Genomic DNA, 17,791 nt, shown 5'->3' on the forward strand with positions numbered 1-17,791 from the left:
ATCGATTCATGAGGTTGTCTTCATACCCGACACGTCCATCCACTCAATACAATTTGAAACTAGACTCGTTCGACAAGGCAACATGTTTCCAGTTACAAACAGTTCAATATCGGTGTTAGACAGGCCGGGGCGAGGCGTGAAGCTTTGTGTCGTCCAGTTATCAAGGGTACACGAGTGGGCCTTGGGCTCCAAAAGCCCATATCGATGATGTTTCGTTGAATGGTTCGCACGCTGACTCTTGCTGATGACCCAGCACTGAAATCTGCAGAAATTTGCATAAGGGTTGCACTTCTGTCATTTTGAACGATCCTCTTCAGTCGTCGTTGGTCCCGTTCTTACAGGATCTTTTTCCGTCCGCAACTGCGCTAGACACTTGTGTTATATAGGTGTTGCCGACCGCAGCGCCGTATTCTGCCTGTTTACATATCTCTGTATTTGAATACACATGCCTATACCAGTTTCTTTGGTGCTTCATTATTTTTTGTTTTAATGGTAACTGCTCTGTTATTCAGGATACTGGAGACGGTAACGTGCTAATTCTATGGCAAAAAATGCTCTTATACCATTTTTACCACCAGAGATTTTTTTGTCTGATTGTGATAGTGACTTATATTACTGTTTATAATAGTGGTGGTGATACCGGATACGCTGCCTGACAAGAAGGTGAAGTACTCAGAAGACGTGGTTGATTGTTAGTGTAACTTCGCACAGGTGCACACCATCAGCAGGTATGTAAATGATTGGCGTTGCCATTCCCTGTAACTGGTATAACGGCCACTAGAGTGAATTAGTGTTGCTAACAAGCCTGGTAATGCATATAAGGTGTGTGTACAGCCTCAGATGGTGAGTAATAAATGTGAAAGCCACAGAGATGCTGCATGGCCATGTGACACTGTGTTACTAGTACCTAAGAGACTTTGAAAGGGCCTCATCATGGATCTTCGTTTAGCCAGATGATCGAATCGTACAATATCCAGATTGGTGGAGCGTTTGCAAGTGAAACTGTCTCGATTATTGATTGCATGGGAACATGGGGGCAGGCATACTCGCTTTTATTGTTCCGGTCAATGGCGCAAGGGAGGACCGTCTTATTGTGCTCCAGGAACATCATACCATTTGCATCTGCACCTGTCATCCGAGGACTCTCTGCAACATCCTATGTCATTGTGTACCATTGGTCAGAGACTATCAACATTTGTATTGGAGAATTATCGATGTCGTTAATACTACAACGCAAAGGCTAAGTTTGGAGTGATGCCTCGACCAGGCTGGATGGACTGCTCAAAACTGGTTCAAATGGCTCTGAGAACTATGGGACTTAACATCGATGGTCATCAGTCCACTAGAACGTAGAACTACTTAAACCTAACTAACCTAAGGACATCACAAACATCCATGTTCGAGGCAGGATTCGAACCTACGAACGTAGCGGTCACGCGGTTCCAGACTGAAGCGCCTAGAGCCGCACGGCCACACCGGCCGGCGGATGGACTGCTGATGAATGGCGACGCATTGCGTTCATCAATGAATCGCGTTGCCGAGGTACCTCTGATGACCATCGTCGATGAGTGTGGTCGCAATCTGGGGCAAGGTCCCATTCTTCCAATGTTGTGGCGGGGTGCAGCGGTATTACTCCTGGTGTGGAGGGCCATCGGGTATGATATCAGGTCACGGCGATCGTGGGAGCTCTGACGGCACACGGAACTTTACGAACATCCTGCGTCTTCATGAGTTACCCCTCGTGCGACAGTATCATGGTGCCATTTTAATGCAAGGAAATGCTGCTGTACACATGGAACGTATCTACAAATTGTATGTATGATGTTGAGGTTCTCTTCCGGCCAACAAGATCTCCATATCCGTCCTCGATAGATCATGTGTGGAACCAACTTGGACGTCTACTCAATCGCAATCCCAGTATCCAAGGTATCAAGAACCAGTTACAACAGTTGTGGGCCAGCTCGCCTCAGCAGAGAATAAAATGCCTTTATGACACCCTTCTCAGCCACATCAGGGCATGTATCCAGGCGTTATACTGATAAATAGTCTCATACTGCCAAGTTCTTTGTAAATATGATTAGATTTTGTAATAGCCGAAATAACATGGTATACCCACTCAACCGGTGAAGTTTCATTTCCTTTCCTCCTCCCCTTATGGGTGCTTTACTTTTGTCAGGCAGTGTATGTTCCAAACACCCTACTAAGGAGTGGCGTATTACGTATGCCAGATCACGACGAGAAATGAGGAGATGAATATATATGATCTTCATACAGTGACTGTACACGAGTAACTGTCTACAGCGCGTACTACAGGTACGGCAGATATACAGCATAAAGCAACTTTCAAGAGGAGCAAGGAAGATATTGCATCCAGTCTGACAGATAGTGTTACTTTTGATTGTGACCAATATAACTTCACGCCATCTGTACCATACTTAATTAAGCTTTTTGACAATGACGTTGTTGATATAATAAGGAGTAAAACTAACTTGCATTCAGTGCAGAAAACGACTAAATCGTTGAATATAGAAAAAAAGAGAGGTGAAACAACTCTATAGTGTCATCATACTTGAATTTTGCCAGCATGGATCCTTACAGCGAGCAGAATGTTAGCATCTTTGTCACTTTCACGGTGTTCGTAGTTTAGGGAAACACAGACAATATAAAGACATTGAAACTCATCTGTGGGGCATCGATACCGTTTGATGTTGGCAGCAAAGAGGAAGCGTCGAAAACAATCACTGGCTGCACAATTTGTTCAGAAAAACGAAGACAGTATCTCCAGTGCCATTTCATGATGATGATGATGATGATGATGATGATTTGGTTCTCAGGGCTATTCAGCAGTAAAATGTGGGAAATGTAACCTTGTTCTGCGGTTTGTGCATAAAAGTTGTTTTAAAGCGCTTCATGTAATATAGTTAAAAATAGGATTATTTTTTAAATAGTGAAAGGGCCTTTCCATGATTCTGTGCTGTGGTCACCATGTAACTCAGATGACCAATATTACCTGTATATTTTCTAAAAATAAATGATTAAATATTCAAATATATGTTATATTGTTGACATGTTCCTATACATAGACTGTTTAAAAAGATCATCCAGTCATGTGAAATTGTCAGAAAACAAAAGTCAATGGTATGTTGCTTATCTCCCTTGTCACATTGGCTTGAATGTCAGTAATTTCGTCAAAGCATTCACTCATCATACAAACTTATGCACTTCGTCGTTTTGTGGTAGGTTCGTACTGACAACGCCAAGTATAGATATCGGTGATGATTTTTTTCCTGAAAAAAAAACCTCTGAGTTTCGTATTTCATTCAAGTAGTGGCAGGCATCCACGCGTCGCTGTTGTCGTTCAGGAGTCAAGTTGTGCGGGACAAACTTCGCACATATTTTTCTCTTCTTCAAAACATTCGGGATAATGCCTTGAAGACATGATTTAGAGTTCTTGCTGCTTTGCGATTTGTGAAACAGCTTTGACATACTACGGCCGTGTACACTGCCTTCTCACAGATGACTGGTCGAATGCACATCTGATGATTACACTAACTGAGCCACTGTAGTTACTGCTCTGACGTCGCGTATGCTCCAGAAATAAAATCAGTCACGGAAAGTAACTGGACGGATGGTGTGTATCCCATGTAACCTAAGAATTTTATTCTAAATATTTTTGAGCTCTTCTAATAACCAAATCACTCTACACAGATTCTTGTAGATACTTGAAGGCGGCGACCGAACATAGATTGCATAGTCAAGCGACATAGCACTTTTTCGCCTATTTACAGACATTAATCTACATTTATTTGCATTCAGCAGGGCTGCAACTCTTAGAAAAAGGCGCTGGTCATCCACAAGTGTTATGGTTTTCCAGGTAGGTTTATAAGCAGGAAATGTAGAGTGTAAAGTGTAGCCAACGACGGAGGAATGACAGACATCTTTCGAGGTCGGATTGTGGGAGCCTAGCGAAGGGAATCGGCAGTGCCTTTTCAGAGAAACCATCAGTTCTTTAGTCTCGAGAAATTTAGGCTAATCACGGAAAACTGAATCTGGATGGTCAGTCGGGGATCGAATCACAATCCTCTCGGTGCACGAGCCCGGTATTTTCCAATGCATCACCTCGCTCCGTACAAATTTCTAATGATGTCACCTCCTGGATACAAATCTAGTCTATTAACAGCCTCATTTGATTTAAGACATTAAGTTCTAGTCATTCATACTCGTCATTAACAGCTGCGAGCCTGTCCCTCAATCCTGAGCCACACCGGACACTCCCTTCACTTCTGACATCACCTCTCCATTATGAATGACATACTGAGTTCTTTTTGCTAGGAAGTCTGCAATACAGACGCATAGCAGTTTGGATACTCAAATTTTTCTCCTGTTCTTAATCCCGTATCTTCACGCGGTCGGCGTGTTAATTTTTGATTGGGGCGCATGCCGTTTCTGTCGCCATCTCTTGCCCCTACCCCACCCCCGTCACCGGGACGGAAGTTGTACCTTCTTTGTCTCTGTGTCTAGTGTTGTCTCATGTGAAAGCGTGTGAACTTTTTCTAAACGTTCGCGAATTGTGTAACTGAGGTGGTAGGTGGGTCCGAGCCGGATACTCACCTAGCTGTTTGGATACCCTGTATGGTAGCATTTTGCTTACTAGGCGACAGAACTGTATCTAAGGTATTCTGAAAATCAATAAACAGCGCCGTCTTGAGCTCCGCTGCCTATTGTCTTCCGTATTTCATGAACTAGAAGAGCCATCTGAGTTTCCAACGTTAGCTACTTCGGAAAATGAGTTGTGCGGTCACCATGGAAAAGCCATCATAGGCGAGTGCAACGAATATTTGTATTTCTACGAGAAATGGACATCAGTGAGGCAGGCGTATAGTTTTAGGTCATTCAAACCTTCTCACAGATTCGAGAGAACTATGCTGTGTTACAGTCACTTTGGGTGCAATAGGAGCCCCAGCAGTTCCCTGCTAACGGCAAATTCTGCTCCGCAGCCATCTACGCCACCGGCAAGTAGAGTGCCTTGAGAGTGAGCCTTTGTTTATAGAGGTTTACACCATCTGCGCGATCCTGGCGGTTAAGCGAAGATCCCTGCTCCACACTGCACATAAAGTCCCATCTCAACGTGTAGTAGCGAAGGGCACTTATGCAAGCCCAGAACTTAATTATAGGAAGACTAGCAGCCACACCTGCTTACGGTTTTGGAATCTCGGGCTCGCCAAACCCGAACGCAGTCCCCGAAGACTAAATTCCCTACATTGCTTCGGTACCACTCAGGATGGGCGTTTAACTATCTGAAGAAGAAAGACTTACAGTTCAGTGCAACGGATATTGATCCATCTACTTTTCATCACATGTATTTTTTGAAAATACTGCCAAGGCTTGGTATAAATATTAAAACTATACAGAGAAACCAAAATATGCAGAGTTTGAGCAATGAATTAAGATCATATGACAGCATCCACATAGGCACAATACATATAGTTCAAGAATCGTGCAAACTGTAGATGGAATAGAATATGAAAGAGAGCTCAACAGAGATTGGGAAGCATACACCTGAAAACAGAAGTGTCTATGCAACCAGTGATAGTACACCAAATTTCATGAACACACTTAACTATTTTGTATAAAATCAAAAGGTGCTTTGTGTATTTGTGTATCTTCATGAACAACATATCCGGAGCACTTAATTGAAGAGCCGCCTTCATTTCACAAGGTTCTGCTGTAAGAGATTTCGCTGTGCTTCGAATAAACTGCTGGAAAATAGCAGCAGGTTTACATCTCATTCTTCTTTCTTCTGACAGTCTTAAAAAGGGTTATCCTTGATGACTGTCCGATGTAAGTGAGAAAGAGTAGAAGCTTTGTTGCTACGTATTCGAACTAGTGTAGTTATCACCTTCTAGCTCGCCTGAACTTTCTAAAACTGAGGGAGCTTCTTATTACTGTTGGATCGCAGCGCATCATGACAGACTGGCAGAATCAATTCTCTCAAGTCAACTAAGGCCAGTTTACTTATCCATATGTTGAAATCAGACGATGGTAGGCTGACATTCATTTTAGTGACAGGGACATTGACCTCCTTCGCAAATCTAACCAAGTATACGAAGAATTAAATGAGTATAACGTTGTCTGGTCGGATAATCTAAAGATCTGAGACAATATCGGCTGCTCAGTCAAGCAGAACTACTAATGTTACTACTAATGTTATCACATGACAATACGAGTAATATGCCTAAAACACGCCCACAGCTGAAAACATTAATAAGCACAACTCAGCACAAAGTTAGAGCTCACTTCTACACAGAAGCACATAAGAAAACGATGAAACTAAACGCAGTTAACGAACTAAGTATTAGTGTTACTTCTGTCGCTCACTGATCAACAAAGGAAGTACTACCGTATATTTTCAACGACTGCAAATTTGAACTAAATCAGCCCACAGTGGCGATTATGGCGGCGTGAAACTAGCCTACAAAGTCAGTACACGGGGAATTAATGCTCATAACACACAAACACCTACAAAAATGAATACATAATATTCAACAAAATAAAAGTGTGGGCGTCTAATAGACACAAGGAAACAAATTCTGGTGAAACGGAGCCAATGGCTACTTGTGGTCGACTGTGCTTCACCTCCAACAATCTCCGCACGGATTCACGTACGGCGACTGTTGTATTTCAACTGTTGTAGTCTCTGAACATTACGAGGATTGTCAATGATTGTGCTACTGCCAAATTCTGGTTACGGAGTGGAGTGGTTTCTGATTGAGAAGCGGCACAAACTGTTATTTAACAGCTATCTTCACATTGCGCCTTATGACGTGAGTGCTTTTGTACTGTGTGGGAAAGCAATACTGTGCGATTTAGTGTGAGGTAGTTCGAACTTTACAACTGAACTCGTAATCAGCAAAATGGACAGTGCATTTCTGGGATCGAGCAGTGTCGATAATAGAAGTAACTCTATCACAAGAAAAAGCGGTCGATCAGTCTCGGGAACAGCAGAAGCAAGCCCTAGCACAGCAAGAGAGACGATACCACGCACAACAGAAAAAAACCCACATTTTGCAGCTACGCTAACAGAAAGTGTACTTGACCACCCAGCAAGGGCCCCCAGCGTCACTCTCGTCATCTGCAGTGTTGCCTCCAGTTTTCTCACTGTTTTATGCCGTTACGGGAAATTGAAAATCATTTGTCGAACCACTGAAACAACTTCTCCCAGCCTTTATTGTAAATGGTACGCATAGGCAGAAGACATTCTCTTTCCCATGGGCGGAACCGGATTTTTTTCCGTTATGTAAGCTGATCCTGGCAGTAGACGCTGTCATTTGTAGAAATGTGTGACTTGCTGACAACTTGCTGTTGTAAATTTCAGGTTGGTGCAACCAACTGATAGGTGTAACATGTTTGTCAAATTGAAACGGGTCGCGCTAAGGTTTTTCAGAACTTCAGTAAAGCCGTTTAATGCACACCCAGTCAATACGTTTCATAAAACTGCATTTGTTGATGTTTCTATACTCAACTTTGTACTTATTACAAAAAAGACGTAATTCTCTTCTCATCGGATAAATACAGTTACAGATGATTTCTAAAGTGTGAAAACAGCAAATGACCCAAGATCAAAACATGAGGACCCCATCTCCTTCCCTCCACGTTCTCCACGCTGCCGTTCCCATAAAAATAGCATGATTTCTCCTATGAACGGTTTCTTTTAGAAAGGACACAATTTATTTACATCCTTACTCTCGACCATGCGAGCTTGAGTCCCATTTTTGTGACTGGTAGGTCTGCGTGTCATCTGAGGCGCTGTGAGCTGTCAGCACCTATTTGCTGAAAGGCTGAAGATGTAAACTGAGGTGACTGTGTCCTATGATAGGGTCGCCTGTACTGGACTTAGGTAATTGCGGAAACTCACGGCAAAAGGGCAATCCCAAGGAACAAATATTGAAGTTCAGTAATTATGTTTTTTCTGCCTTGACCATAAGCAACTATACAGCGAGTACGTAGGTGTTTCAGAAGAACTACACAAAAAATTCAAGTCATGCAAGATGTATAGTTCTACCAGTGGTAACCGAGGAGAAGCGAGACTTAAAAACGCCAAGTTCTGCACAACTGGTCACAAATCGACCGTCACAGCTTCGGAGCCCCTACAACTGATGCCGAGAGAAATCTGTGTTAAAAAAACTGGGTATAATGGACTTGGATTCCTGTTTCCGCATTCCCCTGATGTGAGGATATGCAGCGTGACGGATTTTCGAGAGCATAACATTACTATCCCAAGTGTGCTCATCTTGCTCCGTGTGTTACCTCGTAAAAGGGTTCCTTGCCTCTTTTGGTATAAATAATATTAACAACTGACTACTGTATGGCGTTTAAAGGAGTCGGAGCTGGCTGTTGTTATTCTTCTTTACCGGAGTGAGGAAAACCTGCTTGAATGCCTTTGCTCAGCGTTCCCCTGCCTAGGGGACTGCTGTATTACGGGTGTGCAGGACAGGAATCTAGGAAACACTTGCTTTCATCATCTACATCTACATGACTACTCTGCAATTCACATTAAAGTGCTTGCAGAGGGTTCATCGAACCACAATCATACTATCTCTCTACTATTCCACTCCCGAACAGCGAGCGGGAAAAACGAACACCTAAACCTTTCTGTTCGAGCTCTGATTTCTCTTATTTTATTTTGATGATCATTCCTACCTATGTAGGTTGGGCTCAACAAAATATTTTCGCATTCGGAAGAGAAAGTTGGTGACTGAAATTTCGTAAAAAGGTCTCGCCGCGACGAAAAACGTCTATGCTGTAATGACTTCCATCCCAACTCGTGTATCATATCTGCCACACTCTCTCCCCTATAACGCGATAATACAAAACGACTGCCCTTTTTTGCACCCTTTCGAGGTCCTCCGTCAATCCCACCTGGTAAGGTATGATATAACTGAGCCACTGGAAACCAACAGACGTCCATCGTTTAAAGTAATAGCCGTGTTCGGCGAATCCTTTCGGGTGACCCAGCGCGGGAGTTCCAGGGATGAAATGGTTCTTGGTAGGACCCACAGGAAGAACGTTTGCATTTCTTCTGTTTATTGGCCCGTATCAGTTACGTTTCCAGTTTCGCCTCTCGGTTTCTCCAAAACCGATGCCTTGACAATAGTCAAATATTTCGGCACCGTTTCTAATAACCTCGTCTTCGGTGATATGTCAAACCCCACCATTCCTTCCTTGTATAAATTACTCGATCTGGCTAGTAAAACTTTCTGCATCCATTTTCTTTACTGTAGGAAGTAAGCCGGGCATGTGATGAAGTACACTATTGGCAATGGGAAACATTATACCACGAATAACCCGGCCGAACGCTACCAAATTGATGCTCTAGTACTTCTGTACCTATTGGAGCTTATTCTCATATGGAAAAAGCCATTCATAAAGATAAGGAATGGAGAGAGTATGTGATTTCTATTCGGTGTGTCATCCATATAGCCTGTCTGGGATATGATTGGAAGACACACTGTTTCATATCATCTTCCAGCAAGGCATTTTCATGAACTGACACAGCAGCTGCTTGAGGCATTGCGAGAAATTCAGGAGTGTGAGGGTGTCAACCTCCATGCAACTGATGAAACTGTACATTCCAGCTTGTGGGGTTACATCTCGTACTGATGATTTTGGACACCAGTTTCAAATGAAATGAAAGTCTAATTATATAAAACCCCATACGTGATGCACACGCCCATGAAGTTTGATAAATATTGGACTGATATTTTATCGTGCAACACTGTCCATTTCCGTCAGTGTATACAGATGTTTCACAATTCCTATTAAAGGCTTCTAGGAGTTTTAGAGGGAATTTACTGCGAGAGAGTGCTGACAATTAATGTCTCCGAATTTTTTATGTTAAAAAACATGTAGATTTTTAAATAAAACAAACGTTATTAACATTCTGCATCGTTATTATTTATGTCTAAATATTTGCCGCTTTCTGCCTCTAGAGGGCTCCGAATGGTAGCATGAAACGTTGCGTGTGAAATTTAACTATGTCGGTGAGTGAGAAATAGCGTGCTGTACTAGAGTTTCGAATTCGAAGAGTTACCACACACATGGAGCATCCTCTCTTCAGGATGACAATGCCAGACCAGATACGAGCGCGTCGACATCTGCAACAATCCGACGCCGTGGGTTCACTGTCACTGATCACCCTCCATACAGCTCCGACTTGGCCCAATCCGATTTTCATCTGTTTCCAAAACTTAAAGAATACCTTCGAGGATTTCACTTTGATAGTGATGAAGCAATGCAAGCAGAGGTGAGGTTATGGCTATGCCAACAGTATCAGACATTCTACAGGGACGGTATCAACAAACTGGTCTCTCATTAGGAGAAATGTGTTCATCGCCATGGTGACTATTCTGAGGAATAAAAATGTAGACATGAAGAATAAAGATGTTAACGAAATTTGTTTTATTGAAAGAGCTTTAACAGTTGTCACATTTAAAACTCGGAATTACCTTCCGGCTCGTCCTCGTAGATAATGTTTTGATAAGGAACCCATGCATGGAAATGTAAAGTCTGGTTGTGAAATAAGTTTGAAGATCAGATCACTTTAAAATCTCCCGCTTCACGGTACGCCCACAACGGAGACAATGAGTTGTGACCTGTTTGCTCTACAGAGAGCCATGGCGTGGATAACGTGCCGATTACTCGTCAGGTTCTCTTCTGCGTAACGGACGTCCTCTTCAAAGTAGATAGTGTGACTCGTCCCTGGCGCATCACCGTCAATCCTTCTAGTTGCGAACATACCAGTTTCTTGCAGCCGCTGTTTAGTCGGAGGGAAATGGTACGCGATATTATAACTACAACAAGAAATCACAATGCCAACCTCTCCTTAGTTTCTGTGCGTACCGTGAAGCGAGGGGTTCGCAAGTGACCCGAACTTCAAACTTATTTCACTTCTACATCCAATCGGTACATTTCCAAACATAGATACGTTATCAGAACTAAGTCTCTCACTTTAACCCCTAAAGCCTGTAATAGTAATTGTAAAACGTCCTGAACATTCCAGAAAAATGTATTAATCTTAGTAGTATGTCATAACAGACCCAGTGAAGGAAATAATATGAACTCAGTAAACGTATAAATACTTCCTCGACAGTTAACGTCTAAGTCACATAAAAATATCTTCTGCAGGTTATTAACACAAACTGCAGTGCTCTTTAGAAAACTCGTATTAAAATGCACATACTGTCATATTTAATACATTCATTAAAGTTTTACTCTCCTTTCTGACCATACACCGTATATGACATATGTAGCTTTGAAGACATTTAAAAAGTGGCATTTAGTTGTCTTGGAACATACCTGTCTCGATAATGTACGCTGCGCTCGCATTTTTGGACTTCCGGGTGCACTATTTGAGCCGTTATGTACCACTATACTCGGAACTGCAAAAGTAGAAGACCTTAGTATGTAGACAGACACCAAGTATTTCATAAAAATTAATGTTTTAAGAGAAGTGAAGCAAAATTCTGCAAGGATTTTAACATGCAAAGCTAAAATTAATCATCGATAGAATAATGCAAGACATACTACTGAGTTAATACTTCTTAACCTACAAAAGAAAGGAAGCCACGCAGAAAATTAAGTCTTGCTTAATATTGTAAATGTAAGCAGTTCACTATTATTTAGCGATATTAACTGAAAGCATGATAAATTTTAGTAGCCAAAATAAAGCTAGCTTCAAATATTGTATAGAATAAATACAATTATTTTTGTTACAAATACCAATAAAGCTTATTAGCACAGGACAATCGACTTCATCGAGGACTTAAGTATACTGTAGTTACGTTATGCCTGCAAAAATATTTATGTTTTACAAAGACATCATGGCGCCTGTAAAAGACTCCTCCAAAGTTCAATATGACAAGTGGATTTAATAAAAATAATTCTCACAGAATTCAAAACTATTTCTTGATATGTATGACTAAGGGATGCTCCGTATATCTTGTCTAACTCTTATTGGGTCTTTATTAAGGAGATGTGAAATCATACTACATAGTTAAAATTTGCTGACAAGGCAAGGGGAGACAGGGTTGATAGCACAATAATTCTAATAGGAAGTTTTCCTTATGGTTACACAGCTGTAAGAAACAGAAAGGCCATAATGAACTCTATCATACTACATATGAAAATCTGCTCGTCATACGGTGTATAAATTTGTATAATTACGTGCAGTAAAAGTTGTAGAAATGATGGCAAACCATCTGATCATAATGAAATCACAGGAAAGTCAACGACATCTTCCTGGTAGGAAAAACAGGAAAGAGGTCTGACTGCTATGCAGTTCTATGAGACAGTAACGAAATGTCCCTCTCAGCAAACAAGAGAAAATGGCTGTGTCTGCTGTACGATTCCACGAGGTAGTGAAGAAACATGTCAGCAAACTAGGAAACTTTCCCCACAAAATTTATAGCATCGTTAATGGTCAAAAGTGTAAAAAGAAGCAAAATGTGAAAACATAAAACCATTCTGAAATAACAGTTAATACTCTAAGGAAAACTGCAGTAAGTAGTCTGTAGAAGAGTCTGATGAAGTGTTCTTCTAGTAGAACCACAAACAATTTCTTATCTTAAATTATGACTAGCAGACATGGGACTAATAGATACCCAGATCATTAATATATGTTCATTTATGTTGGTTCAGAGAAAGTTGGAGACGGGTGCATCTCCATCTATATTCCGCAATCAACCTTATGGTGCGTGACGGAGGGTATTTTGTGTACCACTGTGTACCAATTTTAGCAATAGTATCCTCGGTCAAAGATCCGTTCGGCCCGAATTTCTGTGTATATCGACATGAATAAAAGCAAATTTTTGAGAATTTTCGAAAGGTATGAGTATTGTGCATAAAATACTTCGTAGTAATTTGGTGTTTCTGATTTAGTTACTGTACCACATATTATAATTATCGTTTCGTATTACATTTAGTGTTCCCATTCATCAGGAGTGTATATTGCCTTTATTTATCATAAATTAACGCTGTTTTAGATTTTGTTAGCAACGGTAACCTCAGAAACTTTTCAGGGAATTATTAAATTTTATCCCAGGTTTTTCTGTTGCCTTTATAGAAATCTCGTTTTGCATATTAATTGCTTCAGTTCTTAAGGGAAATTAGTAATAATTTTATTCATCTCGGGTGCCACAGCCACAAATTCATTGAAGGAAAAATCCATCTTACACCTTCGCTGTTACATAATCACTGTTATTTGCATCACTGGCAACGGATTTCAGCTGTTAACCATTCTCTAGTTAATACTTCTATGTTCTTAAAGACGCAGGCGAGAACAGCGTTCTATCCATATCAACAGTTTATAGTTGTTCGCGACCGTCTTCAAGAATATAGGAGTATTCACTTGAAAATGGTTAACGTTCGATATCAGCTGATAGTTGTGTAAATAACAGTGATTATGTCACAACCAAGGTGGAAGATGAAATAGATCATCAATGAGTTAGTAATACTTTTAGAGTAACATATCCAGAAAATAAAAGAGAATCATCAAGCTTATTTTAACGTTACTTGTTTACTGTTTTGTAAATCACTGCACCGGTCACAATGCAGTCCCACTGTAAATGCTGTTCTCAGTAGCATAATGAATTAGTTGGCGTTCGTAAGAAGCTGGAATTTGGCCTGTATACTGTCTAACAGTTGGAAGTTGCTGCACATCGGTATGTTGCGAAAGCTCTTGACAGTCTTTGTACCAGAGATGCCAAAGGTACCCCGAGTACTGTCCTCATTTGTAGATCTTGTCTCCTCTACAAGAACTATAGGATGTATCACTAACCATCTACTTGACTGTTAATGACGAGTCAGAGGGAGGGCTAGGCCCCTGTACAGGGGACACAGGACCCTGGAGACCTCAGGGTGTTATCCCATTAATCAACAAATTCAGGGTGCTAATTTCACCTGAAATCGACACTGATCCAGTGACTGGCACAGAAAATTGAGAAGACCTGCCATGATCACGGATTTTCAACGAAGCTTACAATTTGAAGCATTGTCTCCAGAACTGAACGTGGCCTCCTGGTTCTGAGTCTACTGAAAGGACTGAACCAGAGACTTCGAAGGTACTTGACATGCTAAGCTGAGACTTCCTGGACTGGAACCTACGGCCAAGAATTGTAGGGTACCCCTAAATGGGTCAAGTGTGCACTATACATCAGGTGCTGCTGTGCCCAGGTAGCTGAGTGTGTGTGGGTGTGCACACAATGTTTTTTTCTTTTTAAATTAGGTAGTCTAGATAACGATAGCTATAGAGGATATGGAAGTATCAGTATAAAAGGAATGGCTCATACAGTCGAGGGTAATAAAATCCTAGTGTTTAAGTGCCGAAGCATTCGCAATAAAGTGACAGAGTTAGAAGCACTCCTAAAAGTCACAAGATTTCACACAAAACTAGGTATACAAAGCTTGTTAAATCAGAAATTGACAGCATTGAGAATTTGAGAGACATTTTAAGCGTATATCGAAAGGTTAGACGAACGAGGAAATGGTGATGTGTTGGTCGCAGCGGACAAGAAACTTAAATCAATCGAGATAGAAATTAAAGTTGCATGCCAGATTGTTTGAGCAAGACTCAGTATCAAGTATGTGCGTTAAATTTCTTCTACAGACCACCAGACTCACCTCCTGATGTAACAGAAAAGCTTAAAGATAACCTAAGTTCAGTTAGTATGTAATTACTCGAATCATACTGTCGTTATTGGAGACTTTAATCATCAAACAGTCTACTGTGAAAATTATAGTTTTGTAAATGGCTTGTGTGACATGACGCCCTGCGAAAATTTAGTAAATCCGTTTTCTGAGAACTACTTAGAGCAGAATGTTCGGTAGCCCACTCATGACGGAATTATACATCTAATAGTAATAAATAGACCTGACCTTTATGAGAATGTTCAAACAGAAACTGGTATTAGTGATCATGAGACAGTTATGACCATTATGATTGCCAATGGAGGAAGGCCAACTAAAACATGTAGAAGGACTTATATGTTCAGCAAAGTACGAGTAGACAAAGAAGAAGTAGTGTTGTATCTCAGTAAGGAACTCGAAACTGGAGGGGGCACGTAGAAGAAGTGTGGCTCAATCTTAGAAGAAAAGTTGAGCATGAGTTTAATACAGTGTCCCCCCGGAGGAATGGTAAGTATTCAGAAATATGGCATAAACGATCATACAAAGCAAAAAAGCTAGTAAACATGGGCACTGAAATGTATACCTTAATTTGTGTTTATAATTTGGGAGGAGGTAGTATGGACCAAAACTAGAAGAAATTATCTTGTAAACATGCGCTGAAAAACGCATATCTCGAGAGGTATGAGCACTTGTCAGTAGAAGAGAAGTGCTCAGAGCTATTAAGGTATGAGTTTTAGGGCCCAGGTTTACATAACGTTTTTTCTTAGAATGATGGTTGATTTGATATCCACGAATACTGACTAGTCCTCCTGGGGCACCATGTACCTAATAGAACACTTCATGATGGGAGGAACCGTCCACGGAATAAACTCATTATGAAGAAACTTCTACAGAAACGGTAAATGAAACGCGTTTGGCTGTCGAGAGGGCAATGGCAATGCGTGCTGTCTTGAACGAGTACCGAAGCAGAATATTATCGAAACGTCCCTCGCAAATCCAAAGGAAATTTGAGGAATATGAAAAGGCTTTCAATGGTATAACTGATAGTGTCGGGACACTCATGGACGAAAGAGGGACTGACATTGAGAGTAGCAATGCAAAAGCAGAAACGCGTAACTCCGTTTGAAAATGTTCCTTTACAAATTAAAATACAGAGGTATAGCCACAGTTCAACTTTCGGATCACCGCAAAGATATTAATGGCAGCGATGTCGAGAAACAGCTGAAATCGCTAAAATTCCGCAAATCTCTGGGTACCGATGAAATCTCTGTTAGATTCTGTATCGAACTTGCGACTGAGTTAGCCTATCTCTCAACCATAATGCACCGTAGATCTCTCGTACATAAAACCGTGCCCGGTAGTTGGGAGAAAGCACAAGAAGAGTACCAGTAGCGATGCACAAAACTATCGACAAACATCTTTCACCTCCATTTGTTGTGTAATATTAAAATATATTCTGATCTCAAACATAATGAGGTATCTCGAAAAGAATGAACTTCTCCATGCCAGCTTGCATACATTCTGGAAAATACCGTTCATGTGAAACCGGACTCGCACTTTTCTCATGTGCCATCCCGAAACCCATGGATCAAGGCAGTCAGGTGGATACGGTATTCCTCGATTTGTGAAAAGCTGTAAACTCAGACCATACCTGCACTTATTATCAAAAGTGCGGTCTATGCGATGTCAAGCGAAGTTTGTGACTGGACTGAGGGTTTTTTTGCAGGAAGGACGCAGCATGTTATCTTGGACGGAGGGCAATCGACAGATGTAAAAGTAACTTCGGTTGTTCCCCTAGTAAGTGGTTGAGACACTTGCTGTTCGTGTTGTATACTAATGACCTAGCACACAATACTAATAATAACCTCAGACTCTTTGCTGATGATGTAGTTATCTATAATGAAGTACAGTCTAAAAGAATCTGCATAAATATTCAGGCAGATATTGATAAGATTTTAAAGTGGTACAAAGGTTGACAACATGCTTAAAATGTTCAAAAATGCAAAACTGTGAACGTAACAGAACGAGAAATACATAGTATCCCGTGACCACAGTATCGATAAGCCATACTTGTAATTTGTCAACTCGCACAAATACCTGGGTGTAGCACTTTGTAGTGATACTAAATGAAAGATCACACTAATTCGGTAGTAGATAAAGCAGGTGACAGTCTTCGGTTATTGGTGGAATACTAGGTAAATGCAATCAGTCCCAGAAGAACATTGCCTAGAAATTACTCATGCAACCCATCCCAGAATACTGCTCAAGTGTGTAAGACAAATACCAAGTGGGACTAACAGGGGATATTGAGTGTACAGAGAAGAGCATACGAATGACCACAGATTTGTTCAATCCGCGGGAGAGTGTCACAGAGATGTTGAAAGAACTGAACTGGCAGACATCGGAAGAAAGGCACAAACTATCCCGAGAAAACCTCCTTAGAGGGAACCAGCGATAAATGGTGAATCTAGGAACATACTACAACTCGCTAAGTATCGATCCCGTGGGGATCCTGAGGATAAGAGTAGTTTAATTGCTGCGCGCAAAGAGGCGTTTAAACCATCACTCTTCTCGCGCCCCGTGAATAGAAGAGGCAGAAGTCCTAATAACTGGTACAATGGGAATACCCTCTCCCACGCACTTCACAATCGTTTGCGCAGTATGGATGTAGACTGTCCTGTTCCAGTCCCTAATGCTGCGTGGGAGAACGGAACTTGGCAGCCCTCCCTGTGTGCTCGAACCTCTAATTTTTCAATCACAGATTTTTGACAGATATACCTAGGAGGAGGTAATATGTAGGTTAATTGTTCCTGGAACATTTGCTCCCGGAATTTCAGAGGTGAGTCACTACTAATACACAACGTCCCTCTTTCAGCGTTTGCCACTGGAGTTGGATTATGAACCTCTTGAAGCTTTCGCTCTTACTAAACAAACCAGTGACAAAATGCGCTGTTGTTATTTGATTTTTCTCATTTTATAACAACTCAATCTAATAAGGGTCCCAAACTAACGATCAGTACTCTAACATCGTTTGAAAGATGGTTTTGTAAGCCACCTCCTACGTGAGTGAAATAGACTGCCTTACGATTGTTCCAACAAATGTCACATT

General features: G+C 41.3%; 1 protein-coding gene across 5 annotated transcripts in view; it reads right to left on the minus strand.

The window, feature by feature from the left end:
* LOC126298590 (cAMP-regulated phosphoprotein 21) overlaps positions 1 to 17,791 on the minus strand; it is a 1,220,135-nt gene that overhangs the window by 385,160 nt on the left and 817,184 nt on the right. For all 5 annotated transcript variants that reach the window (XM_049989965.1, XM_049989963.1, XM_049989964.1 and 2 more), the window contains one exon: positions 11,356 to 11,438. In XM_049989965.1, the coding sequence (XP_049845922.1) occupies positions 11,356 to 11,438 (83 nt within the window). The remainder of the gene's footprint in view (positions 1 to 11,355; positions 11,439 to 17,791) is intronic.

The sequence above is a fragment of the Schistocerca gregaria genome, chromosome X (assembly GCF_023897955.1).
Source record: "Schistocerca gregaria isolate iqSchGreg1 chromosome X, iqSchGreg1.2, whole genome shotgun sequence".
In the NCBI taxonomy this organism is placed as follows: Eukaryota; Metazoa; Arthropoda; class Insecta; order Orthoptera; family Acrididae; genus Schistocerca; species Schistocerca gregaria.